This window comes from Chaetodon trifascialis, chromosome 12 (assembly GCF_039877785.1).
Source record: "Chaetodon trifascialis isolate fChaTrf1 chromosome 12, fChaTrf1.hap1, whole genome shotgun sequence".
Taxonomy (NCBI): domain Eukaryota; kingdom Metazoa; phylum Chordata; class Actinopteri; order Chaetodontiformes; family Chaetodontidae; genus Chaetodon; species Chaetodon trifascialis.
In genome coordinates this window covers 8,952,473-8,977,375 of record NC_092067.1, presented here as the reverse complement: position 1 = coordinate 8,977,375, position 24,903 = coordinate 8,952,473, and the positions used below count along the sequence as shown (strand labels likewise).

Sequence of the window (24,903 nt, the reverse complement as noted above, 5' to 3'; positions counted from 1 at the left end):
TTTACACACCGGTCATTTACAAAAATAAAGTCAGCCTTGGAGGAGCCAGTTAACTGGACTGCAGGGCTGGAGCAGCAGCCAGCCCAGCATGTAGAGTTTGTAAGAGTGGAGGATGATTGGCTGTAATGAGGACGCAACATCGGCCCCAAATACAACTACAGTGGTTTCCAGCTCCTGTATGCGTGTGTGTATAGTACGCCATTTTTGTTACAGCATTAACAGCTTTGTACAGACAAATATTGACTTCTAACTAATGTGCTTTGATGTGCTGTAATAAGAAATGGTCATGGGTAATCCCAATGAGCTAAAAATTATATTTACCAAATCAATTTCTTAATATAGTTGCAGTTTCAGCAGCACACAGCAGCGACAGTCTACTTAATATTCTAAATCTTATCCGACAAAACTATTAGGAAAAAATCATTAAAGCAAGACAAACGTTATAAAGTGTTTGATCAGGTAGAGCTTTGATAAACTGCTAACAGTCATGATGAGAATGCGGAAACGGAAAGTGCAGTGGGTTACCTTTAGATCAGCTGTGAGTGTGCTGGAGCCTACAACATGCCCATTCAACTCCCGCACTGAACGTCAGTGCTCTTCAGCTTACACGGAGGGAAGAACGATACCCATACCTTGTTCCTTATAGAAAATACATGCAGGTGATTAATTCAAGGTATACGCACTCCTCCAAAAAATGACATCAGTCGAGACCTTTGGGGGTCTGAGCGGAGCTGACTCTCTTCCAACAGAACAAACGCTATCACAGTGAAAGCTTCGATGGATCAGAATCAGAGAGAGAGAATCAGGGTTGGTTTTCTTTTTGAAAGAATCAGTTCTTCTTGGGATGAAAAAAGACTTTGGTCATTTCAGAATGAATACATCTGAGTGTGGTTTTTCGATGGATAATGCTACGTGTCCTCTACATGGATGTATCGGGTGGGTGAGGCACCTTTGGCCCAGTGGGGACTGGGAACCTGTTTTTGCATGCCGGGAATCAAGGTCCAAACAGGCACGTGATAGGCCAAGATGATCAGTACTGGACTCTGCATGCTGAGCTAGGAGACAAATCCTCTCATAATAATAATAATCATAATAATCATAATAATAATATCTAGTCATTGAAAAAGTTTTCAGTAGTCATTTTCCCTAAGATTTATACAGTGAAAATGTTACAATACAAGCCATCTCTTGTATAACTGCTGCAAGAAGAGAGAACACAATATTAACCTTGCCCATGCTTTAGTTTGCTGAACCAAATAGGGATGCAGCCAGTATAAATGTCGCCTACTGGTTTTCAGCCATGTTGTTTTCTGGCTTTAAGTAGACGCTGCCTTAAGATGGCTGCCAGTGCTGCAGTTATAGACCATCTGGGTCAAAGCCACAAGCCTTGCCACGTAGTCCAAAGAAGTCAGTGAGTGAGGGACAGAGGCCTACAAGGCCTAGAGATATTCCTAGAGCCCACGCTCCGAAATAAGATTAAAGAAAAATAGACTTCAGGTTTTCTATTTACCAGAGAAGGCGGACTGAACCGCTGGTGGGACTTAGATAGTGATATGTATACATCATTCCTTTCAGCGCTCTCCCACCCACACACACATCTGTTTAGAAATGTGTGTGCGTGCGTATGTGTTTGTGTTTATGTGTGTAGGGAGCTCCTCGCATTGATTGCAGTGGCGGTAATTAGCACTTCATCAACTATGATTGCAGGAGTTATCTGCCAGTCTCCAGTGTGTTTTTATCAGCTGTAAAAAGCAACATCTCTGATTTTTTTCCCCCACAAACTGTGTGTGTGTGTTTGTATGTGTGTGTGTGTGCGTGTTGTAGGCAAGAAGAAAATTTGGATAGTTTTTTTATATATATATATATATATATATATATGTTCGTTTTTTATGCCACATCTGTGTGAATGTGTTTCTTAGAAAATCACACAACCCCCTTGCAAAATGTTTTTATCTTTTCTAGGTTACTTGACAAAGAGAAAAGTGTGTGACTAGAGATAGAAAGAGAGGGAGAGGGGAACATACTCGTAAAAAATAGAGGACGACAGTCCAAATATTTACTCTATCTATACAGTCTCTATCCCAGAACATAGCTGGTGAACTGTGGTATAGAAAATAGATCTGAAGGTACACGGACTCTGCTGCAACAGGGCATCATAGAGAGGGGGAGGGTTTCTTGAATGAACCGTCAGCAAGCAAAGTACCACGAGTGTGGCTGTGAAACACGCGTTATTCACATGAATTCTCACAGTTTCAGAGGAATCTGAAGGCATTCCATGATAAGAGGTCCTCTTCCTTCCTGCGCTGGAGAAACTCAGCGGCCTCAGAATCCACCCGTCCATGTGGACACAGCTGGAGAAAGGGAGGACTGAGGCAGAGGGAGAGGGAGGAGGAGCAAGAGAAGAGAGGAAGGGAGGGTGGTTTGCCTGGATCTGATCCACAGAGGGTCTGGAGTCTAGTCGGGGAAAAGCCCTGCCTCCGTCACTTTGCCTCCCCCCTCCACACACACACACACACACACACACTGGCCACTCGTCAGGTGTGTGGCTATGTGGTGGGCTTGTCGGGCTTGCTGACAGGTTTACCTCCGTTCATCACCGCCGGCTCACTTGTGCTTTTACTAGGAGGTACAGCCGCCTTGGGCACCGTCTCTCCAACATCATGCAACGATGGCTCTCTGTACATGGCGACTGGGGGAGCAAACGATCGGGACAGAAAGCAGAGAGACAAGAGAAAAAGCTGTTAGCAGCAACGAAAAACCCTCTAAACCTGCAATAAAGACATTCTGCGGTTTACAGATGGAACAAAAAAAGCGGGTACATTCTTTGCCTGTGAGCGTCACGCTGCCATCCTGACTCGCTTCTGTCTCCTTCAAGGCTAATTCTGAATCTAAGCACATACTTTTCAACAAAAGGCCATAAAGTGTCTCATTAGCCTCCACTTTACGCCCACTAGACTACAGCTGTATTGCTGTCTTGACAGGACACTTCAGCTTGATTCCATGTTTAAATGACGGGAAGCAATCAGGCTGGTGGCTGACGAGAGTGATGGTGGCATCTGCCGGACTATCAACATTTCATACTGCGCTTACAGAGCGGTGCTGCTTCCTACACTGTATGCTTACAGCAGAAAATACTGAATCAGCACATGAATACAAAAATACACCCAACAGATATTTCACGTAGTTGCACCATTGCTAAGGACAGGAGCATGTTTTATAGTGTGGGACATCTGCCTCATTGTTTCCAGTTTCTGATTCAAATACATTTAGATGCATTCATGCCTCCACCTAAACATTATGTTTCCTCCTGCAAAAAGCCATCGTTTACAGTAACAAGGTCTCTGCTATGTTGACAGCTGAAAAACAAAAACTGCTTCAGGGGCTAAAAAGTGAAGAGAAAATGGGTGAAATGCTAATTACGCCCCTTGAGTCCCTCTAAATAAGTAAAAGCAAAACAGATAGCTGTTAAACAGTTTTTCTACAGTTTATTTCATCTGACTTTCGTCTTTATTTTAAAGGTCAGCTCACCCATAACATTGAATTATTAAAAAAATACAAGAGGAACCTGCCCAAGCAGATTCGGCTTCGGTTTTGTTTGCCTAAAATATGAGAAATCCATCTCTGACAGTCCTGCTGTCTCAGAACGTCTGCACATAAAAGTGAAACTGAGAGAAACTGTTATTTTGTGATTTGGGTAAACTGACCATTTCAAGCATTAAACTCGGGATAAATGTCAATAAATCTCTAATGTGTGAGGTCATCTCTCAGTTCATTCCAACCTCCGCAGCACGTCTGTGGCTCTCAGCCCTCATGGCCACTGCTTCCTAACAATGATTTTTAAAAGGGGTCAGTCCTTCCCTAAAAAGGTGGGCAATGAAGCTTTCAGGAATTGACTCAAACAGGATTAGTAGTGCATTTATCAGGGACTACTTTCACCTGTGGATGGATACACACACATGTAGTAATGGAGGAACACTACAAGTTTTCGAGGATTTGATCTCACTCGCTCAGAGAGTCTGTCACAGTACGTACCTTCTAATGGCTTGGGCAGGAAGTGAGCAGCTGGTTTTGTTTTTTTCACTCGGTTCCCCTTCATGGCTTGGCCCTCTTTATTGAGCCCTAGGAACCAAGCTCTCCCAGACTCCTGTTGTCTGTACAACATGGACGAGTAGATCACATAGTAGTTTTCAAACACCGACTCTTTGAACTTGCACTCCGCTGTAAAGAGTTCCTGCAGAGACACAAGCACCAGACAGATTATAAGAACAGGGTCTTTCAAACCGAAACAATACCTCGGAGATTTCATTTGAATATTACATGCGGAAGACATTCCAGTGGACTCAAATTAATAATTCATGGTCCATATTATATAAGAATGAAACAGCTGTCAGATTCCTAATTTACATTTTAACTTTTATGGAGGTCCCTGGGACAAATGCCACCTTTACCCCGCCCTCACAATGTGTAGAATAATGTTATGGCAGGCACAAAAAGTGCCTGGCCAGGTGAAATGGATTTCATACTTCCACTTGTCATGAAAAGGATGAGCGATGCAGAGTCTATCTGGCTATAATCAGGTCTGATTCAAGCCGAGTCTAATGACCTGCTCTGATGAAATGCAACTCTCATTCTCTCCTTGTCCTTAACCTTGACATCTGATGTAGGAGCACTCGTTTAGTCAATTAGCTCATGTTCCCGGCAGAAAGTATATATTGTTTGGCATTGACCTCAGCACCTCAGCATTGGAAGTATCAGCACTCCCCGCCCCCTCCCAGATGTCTCATCAGACACTCCTGGCTTGTTCCTCAATTTTTTCCTAATTGGTAAAACCAAAAGGGAATCATTCCTCCCCAATACTATTTCTTCTATTAGCAATTTGTCTACGACTGCTTTCTGAACTTTGTACGAATAATGATAGAGCTAATCAAGTGACTCCTCCATCCTTTACACCTCAATCTGGCAATGACAAATGAACACCGAAGCACCACATCCCTCTCTGCCGTTGCCCATTCATCTCCAACCAGAAGGGTAATAAAAAGCGTTTCCACCGCCCTGCCAGGCTAAAAATAAAGGCATTCATCGAGGTGTATTAATCAAAGTGCACTCATCACAATGGAGAGTTTCACCACATCTGTTTTGGGCAACTCACACTGAGCTGGCTCAAAGAACTGCTGAGAGGATATATAAAAGCCCATGACACACACCGAACCGCAGCGCTTCACAATGTCAGGGTCTGGAGGCTTTAAGGACATTCTTGAAAATAAGGAATAGCTTATTTTCTTCCTGACAAATGTTCAAAATTGAGATGCTGTAGTTCCTATCTAGAGTCATCTTCCAATGTACATGCTACAAATTACTTTCTGTGCTAAAGTGAAATAAACAAACACACACAGTCTTATCAAACAGGGCGTCCGGATGTTTAGCAGGTATAATGTTCACAATTGCTAATTAGCATTAAACATGAAGCCCAGCTGAGGCCGATGGGAACGCCATTAGTCTTGCAGGCATTTGGTCATAAATGAAAGTAGCCCTAATGATGTGGCAGATGAAGAGTTAAAGGATCCCCAGAGATGTTACAATTTATCCTGAGAGGGGCATAAATGTCTGTACCAATCCATCTATTAGATGTCAAGATATCTCACCAGGTAGCTAAAAACTCTTGTGGCACTAGATGAAAAGTCAATAGGATTCATCCTCTGGGCACCACAAACGTCTGTATGACCGACCAACATTGCCATCTCTTTCATGTTATTTCAATTCTCAATAACAGCTCTCAGTAAATGTCTCAAACATTTTCAAGTTTCGCCAGACTTTGATTTTATAGCCACTTTAGTCAGGCCGTCTTACACTGTAGCTGCACAGGACATTATTTATGGGCTGAATGCTCAGTTTTGAACACATGACGCACTGTACCCCAATTATGATGTAATTAGCCCTTTGTTGAATTACTCCTGTCAGAGCTTATCCTCCTGACAGTATTCATCTGAAAGCAGAGGAGCAGGAAGCAGCAGAGAGCCACTCGGGATCACCGTAATGATCCTGTGAAGCACCTGGCTGTATTTTAAGTGTCCTCTCCACCCTTGATTGAGGACTCCTGGGCATTTCTGAGTAGAAGGCCCAAATGCTTGATGCGCAACAGCAGCATCAACTGAGACGGTAAAAAACTCACATTGCAATTACAGTGAAAATCAGTCAAAACTCTGTGAGATATGCATTGGGAAAGCCTACATCATGATGTTGGCCTGTCTCGCCAGCGATTACATTACACAACACAAGAGAATTAACTTCAGACTACTCTAGTGGTAAATGTAGGGATTAGGATCAAACCTATTAATTCTGTGTCTGTCACAGCAGCTGAGCAGAAGAATCCAACGATACACACTGCAGGCTGAAGCAATAAAAGCTCAGCATTACATGATAAAACCCTGAGCACGAGGCCGTCTGGCATGTTTAATGTCAAATAAATAAACAATCCCTCTGGTCGATGCACAGGCTCGAGCCCATCGTTGTTCATTTTGACGCACATCAAGATTTATTGTGTGTCAGCGGCAAGCAGCAGTTTATCAAACAGCTGCTTATTATGTCCAAGTTGTCAGAAAGAGAAGTCTGTGTCCTGACCGGCAGGTGACAGAATTGTATACAGTATGGCACTCTGTACACACAGCATATACAACCTAACACATAAGATTCAGAAAAACACCCACCTGAGTGATTTCTAGCCAACAACACAGAACAAATGTCCTCAATGCACTGCTTCATTTGTTACACCAAATAACCTTTGTTCTCTGAAAGGATGTTTCAGCATGCTCTTCTCATGCTGAAGCAGAGTCTGCTGCTGAGCCGATTAGAAAGCAAACAGTTTTACCTTCATGCTTCCCTGAGTTGCTTCAATTAGGTAATTAATTCTACTTCTTCCTCGTCAGGTGAGACGCAGCGCAGGTTGGTTGGCTGCTGTAATTAGACACAACATTTCGATGGCGGTCCAGGTTTCGCCCAGCACTGATTACTTAAACGGCACATAACAAAAACAGCCTCGAGTCAAAGTAATCATACAAGCCGGTGCCAAGGCCATAATTGTGGCTAATCAAACGCCTTCACATAGGCGCACAAAAAGTCTGTCTTTGTTTACGGAGGCAGAGCGAGTGGAGGTGGTTTGTTTGTGGACTGATGCTTGACGCCGAACAAAAATTTAACACTGCCAGTCACCATAGTCAGTTTGATTGGAAGATCAGAGCAGCGAAGGCAGCCGACTTCACATCGCTTGTTGATTGCATTGCAAGTGTGTCAAATGTCAATGACAAGATGCGCTTTTATCATGTTCTTCTTTGTTTTGCCGCAGTCACAGTTTAGTCGTTAGTCCTCATTTGTGATCGGCGACATTTCACTCACATGCCAGAAATTGCTGATAATCTAAGTTATACAATCATTTCTTTGACTTTGACTTCTTTGGCTATAAGCCGGATGGCAAAAAAGTATGTGGATGCCCAGAAAGAGTGTATGGACAACCAAATATTCTCCTCACATCATTGAGCTCATTCACTGTTCTCTGCATTATTACATTTATATTATAAAAAATCATTAGTATATAATATCCATTACTTTAAGATGGACTAATATGGCTGCTACCTTGGCCAGGTCTCTCTTGTAAAAGAGATTCTGAATCTCAATGGGACTTCCTGGTTAAATAATAATAATAATAATAATAATAATAATAATAATAATAATAATATACACATTTTCATTAAACACAGGATCAAATGACAGTTTATGTGAAGGAGTCAGTCAAAGTGACACGGCCCATAAGTTTTAGCCTCTTTCAGCTCACTGATTTGGTTTTACAGGCCACAGCTTCACTGTTTTGGTTTGACTGTGCACCAAATGAACACTAGTATTGCACCTTATGCCCTAGATGTATGCATAGATGACTGTCGGCTAACACATTTGTCATAATAACTTAGTAAGTTGATTGTATCTCAGGAACAACTGGACATCCCAAACAGTAAATGTCTGATGTCACACATATGCTGATCTGCTGAATCTGTTCATGTGACAGTGCACAATGGCAGCACACGTGCATTATGTCATCAGGAAGAGGAGCTCATTACAGGACCATTTCAAAGGCAGTTGAAACCACTGAGAAAAGTTTGTGGCAGTATCACCTTTAGATTCAGGGTTGTTTGCTGTATAATTCTACCCAACATCAAACTAATATTCTGAAAAAATATGGGTGACATTGAAGAAGAGAAAGGAGAGTGAGATTGGAACACTGTGCACACTTTCACACCGGTGGCAAATCGAATCATTTTTGAGGCACCAAACGGTTGATTTTCTTCCCACTCAATCTCTCCGCCTGGCGCTCCACATCAGTGGCTCCCTGCTCTGAAAGGGAAGGCCATAATTGACCTTGGCCACAGACAGCGTGAGGGGCAAAGACTGCTCAGCCCCACATAATCAGCCCCCGTCACCAAAGCGAAAGGACGGCGACAGAAATAAAGGAGAGATGAACAGTCAAATGAAGGCACAGTGAAAAAAGGCGAAGAGATTGACTCAGAGAGAGGAGGGAGGGTGGTTGAGGGGAAGGGGCAGATCCTCAGAGGAATACAGTTTCTTCAGAAAAATAAAGAAGGATAAATGGAAAAATAAAGAAAAGAGGTAAATGGATACAGACAGATGGAGAGAGTGGGAGTTTAAAATAAAAAGCCCTGAAGAAGAGAAGAATAGGTATTAAAGACAAGAGAGCAGGGAGACTCACTCTGATTCAAATATCCTTCGGAAAAAATCACAAAACGGGTCGTGATTGCCGAGTATGACCGCCTAAAAGTAGGTGAGAGGAGGCTCGTACGGGGAGGGGGACGCACATTAATATGCAGAGTGACTGCTCACTACCCCACTGTGGAAACGAAGAAATTGTTTATTAATGCTACCAGCACAAAACCTATTAATCCATGGAAAAAGGTCAACCTCCAGAAAGCTGAGCTGCATTCACAATGCTAAGCCGCTCTCATATGTATAAGAGTCACGTCGACAGTGTGTGCAGACAATGGGGGCTTCAGCAGACCTGTCTGATTATCAAACTCAGAGGAGGAAGAGGAGACAGGGACCAAATGAGCAGAGTCAAAGCTAAACAGCTGGATGAACTGTGAACACAGGTGTGCATTTCTGTTTTTTTTTTTAATCTTAAATTATCTGAATACACATGAAAAGACTGGAAGGATGTGCTCTCATCAGATTATAACAAAAAGACATGAAAAAGTAGACATTTTTGCTTCTATTTACAGGCATGTGACAATAAATTGAAGGTCTGAGAACACTCACAATCAGAAACCCGCATTAAATATTCAGCAGTGATGATATGTTTTCATGAAAAAAAAAAGAAGCTTTTGACAGACTGCAGAGTTGGATATGACAGAATCAAAACAGAGGACAGAAGTCAAAATATGATCAATGCGACTTCCTGGCTGAGCCTCAAAGTCACAATGGCAAGGGAATATTTCCTGACTTTGCTCTTCGTCTTCACAGACGCTTGGATCTGCAGACAGCAAAAAAAAAAATGTCTGCATGTTGTCATGCTTTGCATCAGATTCGAGCACATTATTAGCTGCAACTGACGAAGACATCTGCAATTCACAGGCGAAGACTTGGAGAAAAGCAGGTTTAAATTTTGCTTATGAATCGTTCATTTTGTCTTTTATATATCAAGACTTTAAGTTAATTGTTGCTGTTAGTGCTGACAGTGTTAATACAACAGAAGAGATTAATAAAGAACCTCAGAATTATTTTTTTTACTAATGCATACTCGTTTTAAAGCCTCAGATTATTCTATCTGCATGTTACCTGGAGATAAAAAGAAAAAGATTTTTCATTCCCTTCTGTTCTCTGCAGACACAGATCTTTAATTTCTTTATTCACTGAAGTAGATAGATAACAAAAACCTTCATCTCTGCAGCCAGAAAACAGAAAGCCTTACTGCAAACTTACATGGTCAAATATGACTTTAACATAACAGACCTTAACATGCTGCTGCAATACTTCCTTTTAACGCAGGTGAGGAACAATATACATTTTACTGAAAGGCTGACAGAAAGCACTTTTAAGGTGTTTGGCCACCAAAAGCACTTAAGTGTTCAATAAAGTTTCCCTGAAGGCAGAGACCCTTTAACACTGCCCCAGCACAGCTCCCCTGGCACACTTTACACACACACACATGCACACACACACGCAGACAGAAAGCTAAGCATGGAAAGTGGCAAACATCGTGAGCTTTTGGAATAAATCATTGAGGAACACGTTAATGTCTGCAGGAGAAGAAAAAGCTTTGCTCATACTAAATAAAAAAACATGGCATTGCAGGAGCAAAGACTCAAACAAAGCACAACCACCCACGCCGAACCCAGTGTGGCTTCAAGTACTTCACGGTGTGTGTGTGTGTGTGTGTGTGTGTGTGTGTGTGTGTGTGTGTGTGTGTGTGTGTGTGTGTGTGTGTGTGTGTGAGAGAGTTGGTATGCATGTGTGCGTTTGTCCACTCTGCCGCTGTTGATCCGTAAATTGGTGCCAGACTGGTGTCAAGGCAGCCAGATTTTTGCTAGATTGGCTCGTCATCTCTTGTCAGTTGAGCCAGCAGTCTGCCCTGTGCAACAAGCTGACGAGCATACATCAGACATGTCACACAACCACACACACACACACACACACACACACACACACACACACACACACACACACACACACACACACACACACACACACACACACTCTAATTTATTGAAGTGCACTTGCACACTTCTGCAAGTCCGGGCACACACAGACAGAAATAAATAGACAGTCATTGTAGGACGGAGCTGCAGCGAACGTATAGAGAGAAAAATGCGAGAGCTGTCTGCAGGTATGGAGTTGTTTCTCCTCTCTGTGTTTCTGTCTCTGCTCTGTTTGTGTTGTTTACACCCTCAGGAACAGCGTCCTAGTTTTTTTCTTTTTTTGAAAGAGGAAGTGCATGTCTTCTCCTTGTAGATTCACTTGTCGGTGACTCGCTCCCTTGCTACTTTGCACTTAAACATCTTCCTTGTCTCAGCTCTAGCGAGCCTTCAGCCGTATGAATGGACTGCAGCAGGTGAGCAGAGAGCAGCTCATCTCTTTTGTTGTCTCGGCATCTTGCGTCACCAAACTGAAGCACCTACAATATGTTAGTGAGTGAGTGTTAATATGTGATGTGTTGGTCTTTTGATTCAGATGTTTTATTTTTCATGGCACCGGTGGCTGTTTTTCATTGTTAGTCAAGCTTCTGGGGCTATTTTTGTTACTGTTGTTGTTGATAGAGAAATCCAGGCCTCTCCCTAGTTTACTGGCTGAAGGGTTCTACTAATAGCACACAAAAATTATGATCATAATCATTTTTTCCTGATATTGATATTTATCATGACATATACTCTATTTTGATAATGCTGAGAAGTACCCTGATCATGACGGAGGTCTGAAGGAACCAGAGGATTCATTATTTAACTTTAGAATAAAGTTTGTGAGCATAAAAATAGTAAAACATAATATAAACATTTAACTGTGTAAACAGATTAGAATTAATGACCTTTAACGTTGCAAACATGCTTTATCTGTCTTAAAACAATACAAGTGAGCTTGCCTTATGACTTATTAAAATAACAGTGTGGTACCTTCTCAGGTGATGGTAAAGATTTGTTGCGTTTCCTGTCTTGGTTGGTATATTTTGCCCACTGTCTTAATCTGTACTCTGCTTTTGAGATATTGAAACCAGTTCCATATAACTGACACTGTCCTACCTTTTTTGTCAACAATTTCATCATCTTTGAAGGACAAACCCAATTCACTTTCAGCACTTCATTGTAAAGTATGGCTGTGAAAAACAGGGCTGTGTGGATAAAAAGGGGCAGCATGTTACTGCAGGGCAGAGTGACGAAGACTTAACATTTCTGCAAGTTTGCCATGTTTGATAATTTGATGATTTTGATTTTGTTGCACTTATGGATGATGAGCATTGTCATCATTGACTCCAGTAAAATAAGCTACAGTCTGCTTCACTCCCTCGACTGTGAGCTCTGCTCTGAAGTTACGCTGCTGTCCACCGCCTGTGTGTGAGGAGCTCAGCCCTGCCCTCGTGCAGACCGGCAGCGACACAGCAGAGGCAGCAAGGCAAAAGTTGCTTTTGTGCCCCTCGGTTCATCTCAGTATTTTTCTTCTTTTCCAGAGGACATCCATGTTAACATCCACTTTCTCGACCTACTAAAACAATGCTGTGCAGTAGGAAATGGGTGTGTACTTTGACGTTCAGGCCAAATACTGCAGACTGACTGGTTGCTGTCACACTTATTTCTGCTGTGTGATTGGCTGTTAGATCTATTCATATTGCTCAGCCATGAAAAGAACAAAACCAATGAAGGAATTGATTCAACTAACATATGATCTGTGTCCAAAGCCTAATATTTCTCATTCCTCTGTGCAGCTGACCCCATTGTTGTCCAAACTATTTAAAACATACCAGTTACCCTACTAGGTACATTACAGTAGGAATGGATGGGCTTTAGGCTGAATGAGTCTCAGTGTTCTTCATGTTGGTTGTGGTCTTTTCATGGGATTTGTTGCCAGCAAGAAACACAAAAATACCAACTTCAAATTTAAATGATGATATCAGGATATGCTTGTGTGTATGTGAAGGCACACGACTGAGGCAAGAATGTATGAACTGCCTGGTCAAAACAAAGCACACACACAAACATGCATAATGTGACGTATTGGCTTATAAATGGCCCCTGCTTTCAAAGATAACTCCACATCTCATCCCAGGATCACCTGATGGGTCAGGGAAGTCCTGCTCTCCTGAGCTATGAAATCATTTTTCACAGCTGTCTTCGGGGTTTTAGCGTACTCTCCCTCTTGTGCTTTCCAGTAGGCAAGAGCTGAAATGTCCTTGCGACAGAATTTTCGCAGTGTGACTACAAATAATTCCCTCATCTGGCTGACAGACAAAGTGTTCTGTTTTCACAGAAGCAGAGGCAGAGCAAACACAGGTGCAATGCCATTTTTGTCAGGCACACCTGCATTTTTTGCCCTCTCATCTTTTGGCCTATTTCGTGGATCTAAACTGTCACCTTGCTCTGAGTGGGAGGAACCGCACAGCCGAGGTTGTGTTCAGGCAGATGAAATTCAGTGCAGCGGAATTTTGGTGCCAGTTGTGGCATGAAATTTTGTCACAAATACAAAACACACAAATTTTTATGGTTTAATTGATACCAGGTACGCTGTTGGAGGTGAGGGGGGCCTGGACTATTCAGGGTGTCAAAGCTTTTGTAAAAACAATAATAATAATCAAAATTCTAAGCCTGTAGATCATGCTTTGAAAAAAAGAGCAGCAAAAATGTTATAAATGATTTTTAATTAAGGATATACAACTTGTCAACACTATTCAATGGATGAGGCTATCATTAACTGACAGTGGTTGTAGTGCAGTGCATGATAACACAAGTAGATGTAGCTATTAATTGGCATTCTGGACAGTTAGCGACATGATATCACACAGTTGCTACCCCGTGTGTGTGAAGAGATGCAAATAAAGCCAGATGTTTGAACTGCAAATCTGAAGACCTGAACGGCTCTAAAAACTGAGATTAAAGCTGTGATTTCTTCAAAGCGCCTGCTTTAATATATTACAGGATCGAGGGATTCGGTTCCAGAGAGTCTTGCTTTCCCTTTGGTATTTTTGAAATTTGACTGTAGAAAGGCCATTTCACAGTGCCTATCTCTTCTGAAACCTTGTTGACAAGCAGCCAGAGCACTCAGCCTGAGTGTCTGTGCATGAGGGGGAAGACAGCAGAGGATTCCCCAACAGTCTGTCTCTCTGTGAGGATAAAATGTGGCATGGCTACAGCTGGAAGGCTGAGCAATTCAACCAGTCAGCCAGAAAGGAAGCATGGAAGCAGCCGGCCTCCTCGTCAGCTGCCATATTGGATCTGGGGGAAACTGAACGCAGTCAGTACTTCAGCTGTAGCAAACAAATGTTGCGCGGTAGGGATATGTACAAAACTTTGCTGGACACACATACTGCATGTTACTTAACACAAAGGAAAATGTGTGCGATGAGGATTAAAAGTGCAGATATTCAACGCCTGCTTGTGTTTTTACCTCACAGTCATGAGCCTCCTTTTCCTGTGTGCATGTACATGTTTCTAACATGAATAGCTTTTATAGCAGGCAGCGTTGTGTATGTGGGCGTATCCCACAGTAACTTCTTCTGACCTACTGGCCTCTGCGGAGAAGCCGTGGTGTAAATACAGTAAGCACAGGATTGTAGAGTACAAACGTTTACAGGTAGAAGTCAGAGCTATTCTTGCTAAAGGAGTGAGATACGATTTCCACACAAAGAGAATGCAGTGTCACGCACAGATGCCTGATTAACTACAGAATAAAATGTTTGACTGTTTTGCACAATTAGGAAAAGTGCCACTCTCAGATGGATGACGTATTGGCAGTTTAACACACAATGTACATGCAAGCACACTCCCTGAACTTTCAGTTTTTAGCACTCTGGCAGTAGCTGCTGTGTTGCTTGATTCACAGTGTGAAGAACCACATAGACACAGTGGAGAGAGGATTAGCTCTTATTTAAGAGACTGCATTTTCATGATTTACAACCTTTCTGTAAGAGCCTTCACTGTATTGATTTTTACAACTCCAGGGGTGAAGCTTGATAAAATGTTACTTTCATTTCATGGGTGGAAATAGAAAAGGAAGACGGATTCTTGTGGAGGAAAAGAGAGGAGTGTAGCTATTACACCTGCAGGCAGGCAGAACATTGAAGGCTTTTTTGTCGCAGCAGAAGGGATCCCATCCTTCTCGCACACACCCACACTTCGATCAAGCTACAGAGAACAGCTTGAATGAGACTTGAACCTGCAACCCTATGGGCTTGACACAGAAGTCCTTCTGAGCTTTGAGCCATGATAAAACAGCTGTAACCCTCCAGAATTCCTCTTTATGGGTCATTCCTTGACGCTAAATAGTATCAAGAATAAACCATCAGTGGATAATATACGTAGCTAAGCAATGAAGACAAAACTATTTCTTTAGGCTTCGCCAGCAAAAAACTGATGATGATCTGAAGCTGCTTGATAGCATGTCAGTCACAATGGAGGCAGCATCACTGTACATTTTTTTGTGTGTCTGTGTCCTGAAGTTGTGGTGTTTTCTGTTGCAAAACAACAACAACAACAACAACAACAACAACAACAACAACAACAACAACAACAACAACAACAACAACAACAGTTCACTGCAGTTTATAGTGGGCTAAATGGGGCCCACATGTTGCAAAGATAGCACAGAATATACTTTATGAACACAAAGTGAAGAGAAAAATAGGCTGAACATGCAGATGAGCTGCTGATTGTGCACCAGAACCCCTTAAAATAATTCAGAGAGCTGTTGCAACTTCCTTTCCTGCAACTTCAACTCCAGAGAGACAAGAATATGAATGAGTCTATGGGTCCACAAATGGGCTAGCAGCTCTATATGACTTTACAGTATATCTGTGCTTTCAGCTAAATGTGAACATCAGCACACTAACACACAGTTTTGATATTTAGCAGGATTTTTACCATGCTGAGATTAACATGTTAGCATGCAATACATCTGCTAAACCTTTTGAACCTTTTTACCAAATTTGATGACAGTCCGTCTGATGGCGGTCTGGACATTTTACTCACAATCACACACAGATCCTCATGTATTGGAAATGTCAGAAGATCACCAAAGTCATTAGCATTCATGCTCTGGGAAGCTAAATGTGGTGTCAATACATTCCAATACATTACAGTTTTACCTGTTGGTGGCACTAAAGGAGACATTTTTCAGTCATGCTGCTAGATTTTTTCATCCTCCATGTGACGTTTTTATCATCTGATCTGAAACTCACTGAAGCTGCTTTTGGAATTTTGGTTGACATCACACCACATAAAGAATAAACTCCCACAAGGTTGATCGGGCTCTTCTGGATTGGCTGAAAATGAACATGCCTAAACTGTGACACCAGAGCCTGAGTCACAAACAGACAGCCAGGAGGAATGTCAAGTGCACAATCTGACGTGCGTGTGCAAGTGATACGCATCCCGCCTCTGTTTGGATACTGAGCTCCTGAGGACTACTTGTTGCTTTTCAAGCCGTCGTCTCCCTGCTGCTCATTTGCACATTACACCGCTCTTGAGGCAACAAGCACAAGTGTGCCATTTGTATTTGCATGGTGCTTGACATTTACACACTGGGAAAGCAATTAGGCCAGAACTAGGGTCGTTAATACAGTGAACAGGATAGACTTGTTTGCTCTGATAGCTACAGCAATATGTATTCATGGAGAAATGACAATGATGCCATCTGTGTATCTACATACTAACATATCCTCTGTGGGTCTCACAGAGGAACAAAGATGAGAATCTGAATTCCCCGTTCTGTGCGCCTACTCTTCTTCTGTTTCTCCTTTATGTCGGTTGCTCAGTGGTGTAAACATGCACTTACATTCACACACAAGAGCACAAACAGGCACGATAAAAATATGTCTTTGTATATCACTAGCGGCCTGAATCTAAGCAGTATAAAGGCCCGCTCTTTGAAGATGCATTTTTCAGTCTGTTTCAGAGGAAAACAAGAGAATACAGACAACAGCACTGGAAACGAGGAGATATTAGGCACACTGTGCTCAGCGTGGACAAATGCTGGTTGTTGATACCAATTCAAAGTAAAAGAGGCGGTTGGATCACAAGTTAAATAAGTTGGAAGAGGAAGTGGAAAGGGTTTCAAGCATCATGGAGGATTGATTCATGTTCATGAAGATTTAAAGCAAAATGAACAATACAGTACAAACTAGATGACACACAAAACAAATGCACAGTAGTGGTTGTTAGGCTACAGTGGGACTGGGGGGCATCGCAAATGACCATGGTGGTCACTACTTATGACTTACAGCCCACCAAAACACAACCGTTCCCGAAGAGTATCATGACTGTGTCCGGTTTGTGAACGTCATCATTTCTCCAGTGCAATGAGATACATTAATAAGAAATGTGACAAACAACACGAAGGGTGGGCATCCTCAGCAAAGACACCAACACTGAACTGCCTGCACAGGCGCTAACTTCACACTGTTTTAGTAATGTTTGCAGTTACCTGATGGTTTAGACTGCAACAATGGCAGCAGGTGGACAGAAAACAAGCATCAAGCTTTCACTGAAGAAGTTGATAAAGATGAACTCATTGTATGTCATGTCTGTATATACTGAGATCATCCACAGAGGGAGAGGGGGGTTTGCATACAGGTGCCATCCTGCAGCTTTAGCCATACATCAGCACCTCTTCAACAGGTTTAACATTTGTTCCTGATGTTCTGTTTGTATTGGACAGCAAGACAGCAAAATTAAAAAAAAAAAAAAAAACAATAAGAGAAGGAGAAGTGGAGAAAAAAGTACATTATTTGCCTCTGAGGCATAGTGAAGTATAAGTGTAAAGCTGCATAAAATGGAATAAGTAAAGTACAAGTACTTCAAATTTGTAAATACAGTACTGTACTTGAGTAAATGTACTTCCACCATTGACAAGCTGACAGACTCGCACTAGTCTACTTTATAGGAGATCTGCAGATTGCCAAAGAAAAATAAAAGGGAGAAATGAACATGAGCTAGTTCATTATAATCTGTGGAAATGAACTTTGAGCAGGCTCGTGTGAAGTGTGAACTTGCACAACACTGTTTATTGCTTTGGTAAATATTAATTCAAGATTGAAAGCAATCAAAAAATACAACGATCATTTTCGATTACCGCACAGTGTGAGTGGCAATAAAATCTGATTACTTGTGGTGATGAAATGTTCAGTTAAAAATGCAATTTAGCACCATGTGAAACATCTTGTTTGGTATCTAACAATTCAAGATCAGGTGGAGGTGCTAACAGGAAGTTTATCGCTGGGCAACCAGAGTGCAGCCCATGTGAATACACTGTCTCTTATGGAAGTGATGTTCCCGTGTGACTGCCTCTTAAAAGGTAATCACAGACTGGAGATGGGATCAATAACATTCCCAGTATCCTTTCATTTCCTAACCACAGAGAACACAATTATTAGTATTCAGCATTTGATCCGAGTTTTTCTTCAACCGGCTATGATAACGTTCCTGTGTGTGACTCTAAAAGGCTGCGGCTTTTGTTGGATAGTGAGATTTTCTGAAGCTCAAAATGGTGAATGCTGTCAGCAGACAAATGGGAGCAACAAGCAGTGGTTGCCTGCATGCTACACTGATTATATTGACCACAACAGGGCTTTCCCTGCAAAACACACCACAGAGTGCCCTCTCTCTTTTCCTCTCCAATCACTGGCTCTTCCAGCCAGATGATGCAAGTATTCCTTCCTGTCCTCTGCTTTCTCACTATCTGTCAGCGGGACATAATTTATAGCTACCTCAGCAGCATCCATATCATGCAGGCTAACCACTGTGTGTTTTTGGCAACTCCATTTTAATAGAGATGTAAGGATTATCTCAGATGGATGAGGGAGATTCAGCATAAGCTCTAGCTGACAGATCGATAGCTGGCTGATGGCCACCACGGTGGAAAGTCAGCCCACTCGATGAGGGGAAATACAGCTGGAACATGCTTCGATGAAGATGCAGATAAACAAGTTTAGAGATGCAGAAAATGGATTTCTGGGAAGCTCACAAAGGGTTACACAGGCTCTCAGAGTGTGTACATTTGTGCACTGTGCAACTGTACAGTAAAACACTGGCTGTTAAGGGGAAGGACACTGTGAAGCCTTGAGGTGAGGCCTGCACTGAGTAACACTGAGAATAAGCAAAGACGATGGGAACAGATGTAAAAAGGAACAGTTCAGATAGAGACTATGAGGCTGGGGTCATCATACAAAACAGCTTGTCTTTTTTTTTTTTTTTTTTTGAGATTTTAGTTGAAAAGAAGTTTTCATTTCCAGATTTTTTTCATGCACTGTGCACTTCCTGGTTCTGTATATGCAACACTGTCCCATAGTACACTGTGCAGGTACGTTAGTAGACTCTTACAGTATGTTTCAGGTTTCAGGTAAAGAGAAAGATTGAGTATCAGGGAATCTGGGAATTGGTCGAATGGATTACTGAGGGCTCTTGGAGGACCCAATTGCAGTGCCAGCCGATTTACGGGGAATACGGGGAAACGGACAACCAGAGCAACACTGCGCCGTACTGAGCAGAGAGCCGGCTCAGAAGGAGTTAGTGTGAGGAGAGCGGATCGAACGCGGAAATCACAGACAGATTTCGGCGTGTTCGAAACCACTCTCGGAGGAGAATAATGCTCTTTGAAACCACTGAGGCGCTAAGATCTGCACACCCGCAGACACAGGGCTTGGACGGAAGGAGTAGTCGGGAACAGGTGAGGTCGGACACCGGAGATCAGTCTGGAGAAGAACGCTGGAGAATCTGGCATGACGCAAAGACAATCTGGCAACTGGGAGGAATGACAGCATGGCAGGTGTGCAGATGGGCAGGTATGGGGCGTGGCTGAAGAGCTGCAGCACGGGTGAGTGCTATGCTGGACTGTGACACCGAGGGTAACTGAAGCGCAGAAGGGACTGAAGGGAACTTTGAAGAGTCTCTCTGAAATTAATTTATAGGATGAATACATCATAATAAAGCCTCCCACCCACTGGTATATGTCTAGTGCACTACATTACTGGTGACGCTTTGGGCGTCCATGTGTTGTTAATGTATGTATTCCCTGATATTCCTCCCAGCACATCCAGTGACTTCTGTGCTACATGGTACATCATAAATATGTGTCAAGTAAAGCGGTGATTCAGAAAACAGCTGCACTTGCCTACTCTTAATTGTCTGAAATAAACAGGGGAATAACAGTGATTGAGGAAAAGGAGAAGATGGGATATTAATAGACCTTAAGCTGTTGATCTGGAAAGATATAGAGGGCAAAGCTTTGTTGTGTGCTTATGATTTATTGTTCATGGAGGCACAGTCCCCACAGGTAAAGCCAAACACACTGGGGGTGGTGGTGGTGGGGGGGGGGGGGGGGGACTCACTGTTTTATGGCGGGCAACTCACTGCTCTGATGGAAAACTCTTCTTCCTACTGGTGAATCTCAGACTACGGCTCCACACATGCACCGCCATGATTCTGCAAGTTTAGGACAACGCCTGGCAAACAATATGAATTTTCCAACCTGTAAGAATTTATAACGAGCCAAGAGCGTTCGTCCAGTGGAAAAACAACGGTGGTATTAAATAGCTGAAGGACTGCTTTGTCTATTCTTAGCTCCTCTTGGCCCCGACCAGCAGTTCACCAGTTCAGCTTTGACGCCTACCTCCGACCTTGTTGTTCATTAATGCATGAAGCTGCTCTCCCTCCAGCCCTTATGACCGCCACCTTTCCTGGCACTGACACTGCATTAAAGGCAGGAGAGAGCAATGCTTTGGAGATAATGAGGCCCCCCCCCCCCACCTCAACTCTGAGCCTGACACTCCTCCAGAGGGACAATCATCTGAGTAATTACTATAGGTACCAGAGATCTGTGGGAATGTGAAAATATTATGGTCAGCACCCTTCCCTGCTGATAGAGTACTGTGTTTTATGTGTGTCTGTGGATTTGTTCATATGATTAAAGACAAACAGAAACCTTTTAGACACACGGTTTATGACTTTAAAAAACATTTAGGTTTTAATTCCTAAATGACGATGGAAGAAATGCTTGTTTTCTAAAATTAAACATTTACCTCTTCAGTGAAAATGTTCATTCTGTCTTATTTCCAAAGTGGTGTTGATCAGCTCTTCATGGACATGTGGAAACAAGTGCAGTGTGTCCTGTGTTTTTGGTAGTTGCTGGGCTCTGAGGAAAATGGAAGGCGATGCAGTCATCTTTGCGACAGTGGTGACAACAGTAATATCATATTTTCATTGTTTATCCTCCCAAAAAACATCCATGAAACTGGGAAAGAGGTTCTCATTCATGACAGGTTTGCAATCAACACCAATAAAACATGTTCACACAAAGCCATCTGTTGGGCACCGGTGCAGCATGTAGCCTACACGCACCTGCACACACTCACACGCATGCCTATACACACATGTGTGTACGTGTGATGAGGTGTCAAAATTCTGTTGATGTTCATGTATTTATACTTATGCTCTCCATACATATGCACAAAGCTAGAAAAGAATATTTTTGACACTTACGACCAGAATGTGGAATAACAAAGTTCATCTAAGCTTCCTCATGAAATAGGTGATGACGTAGTGACTACTCGCTAGGCTAGTAGACAAAGTTGTTGACAGGTAAGCCAAGCAGCAGACAATAAGCTCACGCAGTTTAATCAAGAGGCATATTTGTACCATTGACTCATGTTCCCTGTCTGCACATTATGCCTGTTTTGCAGCAGAGCTGTGTTGTATAAAAGCGTATACAACACAGCTAATAAGCTAAGCTAGCTTCCTCTGTTTCGGACTGTCTTGTTCTCCATTTCCTCAACAATCAGCACTGTAAAGACTGTATGACGTTGGTCAATGGCATGAATTTGAGAGTCAAAGCTCACAAGTGATAGTAGATTTAATGCAGCAATTGCAGCAATTCCACTGAAATGAATTGATTTCACCATTTAGGCTGGTGTGACCAGGCAAATCACAGGCTTACCTATCAGCAGTATTACCAGTAAAAATGCAAAGAGTCCATAATAAAGTAGATAGAGAGGATATAAATCTGGATGTGCACATGCCTCAAATTGGTCTTTTTTAAACACCCCGATAAGCCGTGATCTCCCACTGAAAGGTTGTTTTAATATCAGGTGGAACTGAATTCTCTACCCATGAAATGCCACGTCTTTGCAAGACACCTGAGGATGAAAGAAAGGGAGCAAATGGCATCTATGGCAGCATGTCCCTCATAGGCAGAACATTTGAGAGCAGCATTAGAAAAACTGCCTAAGAGGTTGGAAGAAGAATAAAAGTGTTGGTGGGAATATGTCAAATACTGAAACTCAGGGGAGTCATGGCTTGAGCCTTCTGAAAGGACTCTCTTGGTTTCACACCACCGACTCCTGAATAAGCCTCTCTTTTCTATTCTTCCCCACACACAGCCGCCATGCACTTCCATTTTTCATACTGATGCAAACTGAGGGGAGCCTTCACATCAAACTTGCCGCTTTCATACAATCTGAATTGGGCTCTACAGGAAACAGATGCCCTCAGTCTTCTGTGTTCATGCGGCTGATGATACAGCCTCTAAAAGTGACGCTAAAACCACTGCACTGCTCCGCACTGGTCCTCTCAAGGATTTCATTTCTAAAAGGACCACTCAAGTGATGTGGCAAGTCAATTTGACAATCATGAAAGGTAGCACTAACAAGTGCAGACTCCTGATAAAGACAGCCTGCAGTGAGAGACTCCAGCGGAGTAAGGGAATGGGGAACTAGCCCTAAAGAAAACCAGCCAACCATGAAACGCTCAACCTTTACACTTGAGAGATGGTAGGAGACTGTATGAGCAGGGCAGAAAAACAACACAATCAGCACAAGGGAGTTGCATTCTCTGGCACCATCATTTCATCATGTGTAACAAAACTATACAATCCAACACTTCCTTGTTTGCTTTTAGGGATTTAATATCACAATCCCTACAGAATAATTAAGGTTTTTATGTTTTATCTCATTTGAATTTGTCGGTTTTGTATAAAGAGTTTCATTACAGTTATCTAGAGACTACCACAAGTCCTGTTTCCACTACCTTCTACAGCAAGCAGGGAGAATTCTTGCCTTCTTATTACATTTCAGAAGAAATGCCTGATCCAGGGAGCAGCCTGGAGGAGAAATTAGCCGGGAGTTTATTGGCTCGGATACAAAAGGAGCAGATTAAAAAGGGGTGAGATGATTGAACTCTCCTTTATTCCATGGTGTGTCCTTTGTGCCAGGCTGCACAGTCACTTTGATGCTATCTCTGTCATTCGAGCCATACGCTGCGCCTTGGGTGCCTCACACAAAAGAATATGATGCACTACCAGAGGCTTTGAATGGGCTTTCCATCTATTTTCTGAAAGAGTGGGACTCTCCTTTTGATTCACCTCCTCTGTTTAAAAATTGAATGTAATTCATTATCAAAGTACGTCATCATGGTTGAAGCCTCTGTACTGTATTTAATATTGTGAAAGAATAACAACTGACCAAGTGAATTCTGGTTAATAAAAATGATCTGGCTTGAGGGCAATGAGGAAATATTGAGACAGAATACTTTTCCCAATGAACACAGGTTGTCTTTTTGCAGATTTTCCTGACATACTGTGTACACAGGCCAAGTCCAAATCAACATGTTCCTCTGCATTAATATGTCCTTAAAAGTAGTAGTTTCTGAAAATGTGAGTACACTACGATCAGATCCCATTAATGGGTAGAAAAAGTCGACTGCCATATTCTGTCTTGCAAAGGAACAGAGTGATAATGGGAAGAATGGTTGCACCTTGCTTACAGAGGAGGCTAGAAGAGGCAGGAAAGGGGGGGAGTATGAAGAACGTCTTACAAGGCTGCCATTATCAGAGTAATTCACACACTAAGGAGCAAAGAGAGACCTTTGAGTGGGTGGCTGGATAGTTGAGGTCTGATCAGAACCTCCATTAGCACTGAAATAAGCTGCAAATGGAGCAGAGGAGCTGCCTGAAGAGACGAGCAGGACAAAATGTGCTGAAGAGAGACATGGCCCCGACCGGGCTCAACAAGACCCACTGCACAGAACTTCTGCATAGACTAAACATGTCCAGCGGCCAGAGGCCACATGAAGGAAAGGAATCAGTTAGAAATGCTGCTGCAAAAAGGGAGCTTTAGGTTAGCTCGAATGCCAATTAGCAGCATTTATCAGCTATAAAACAAATCTGGCAATCCATGCTTGGATGTGAGTTTTTAAAGCAATAATTGTCAGCTTATTACAGAGAAGCAAATTGGTGATCAACTCCCAGGTGTGAAAAGCACCTCATAATTATTCAAAGTGACAAGTGGAGTAGCAAAATCATTAGAACATATGCCAGACAAGCACAGTCTGTGTGGACGAGGAGGAACGGCGATCACAAGCTGAATCAAACAAACGGGCATAAGAAAGGTCAACAGAATGTCATGGGATTGACAGGTATTGCTAATTGGCAAGCGACATGATTTAACATATCTGTGTGCTACGTTTTTAAACAGTGACTTGGTGTCTTTAGGTTTCAGGTTCTTGACTGTGACGCATTCATTTGATTATTTTGTCTGCCCTTTATAATATTTTTCTACCGAGCATAACTTGAGATTTATGTGATTTTTGACTTATACAGCTTTAGCTATTTATGTATGTAGCGTTTATCAATCATACTATAGATTCTGAATCAATTATGCTTGAGGAAGCACTGAACCACACAAACAGATTATCTGTGTTGTCTATATGTCGACAAACAATATTATTCCTTGTGTGTAAGCTGTTATCTAAAGCTGACTGGATGCCTTTTTTAACTCTTTCTTAAACTATTATTTATTCGCAGGTTTATAAGTTTTAATGTTTGTCCAAATGGCTTTCTGCCTTTGTTTTTGTTGTCCTGTACAGTAGGTTGAATGAATGAATAAAAACCTCTTGCTTTAAGTGAATACATCTGTAGTCTTGGGTGTATGAAAATAAGCATAACATTTGAAGTCTACATCTCCAGGTATGCTGCTGTCAAGTTTGTGTCTGCAAGGGAGCAAGATTGTACACAACCAACAAATCATACAAATTATGCCGTCTTGTGTGTTATGCTGTATGGCGCACCCATAGAATATATTAATTCATAATCCCTACTGTGCAATTCCTTAACAAAATCCATAGGATTCTAGGTCAATCCTCCTCAAATGAATTTCATTTC

General features: G+C 42.3%; 1 protein-coding gene across 3 annotated transcripts in view; it reads right to left on the bottom strand.

Moving 5' to 3' along the window:
* Positions 1 to 1,859: 1,859 nt before the first annotated feature.
* fgf14 (fibroblast growth factor 14) overlaps positions 1,860 to 24,903 on the bottom strand; it is a 93,443-nt gene continuing 70,399 nt past the window's right edge. For 2 of the 3 annotated variants that reach the window (XM_070975304.1, XM_070975303.1), the window contains exons 4-5: positions 4,033 to 4,231; positions 1,860 to 2,689 (exon numbers count right to left, since the gene is read on the bottom strand). In XM_070975304.1, coding sequence (XP_070831405.1) covers positions 2,547 to 2,689; positions 4,033 to 4,231 — 342 coding nt within the window. In that variant the 3' untranslated portion in view covers positions 1,860 to 2,546. The remainder of the gene's footprint in view (positions 2,690 to 4,032; positions 4,232 to 24,903) is intronic. The other variant, XM_070975305.1, reaches the window with a different exon arrangement.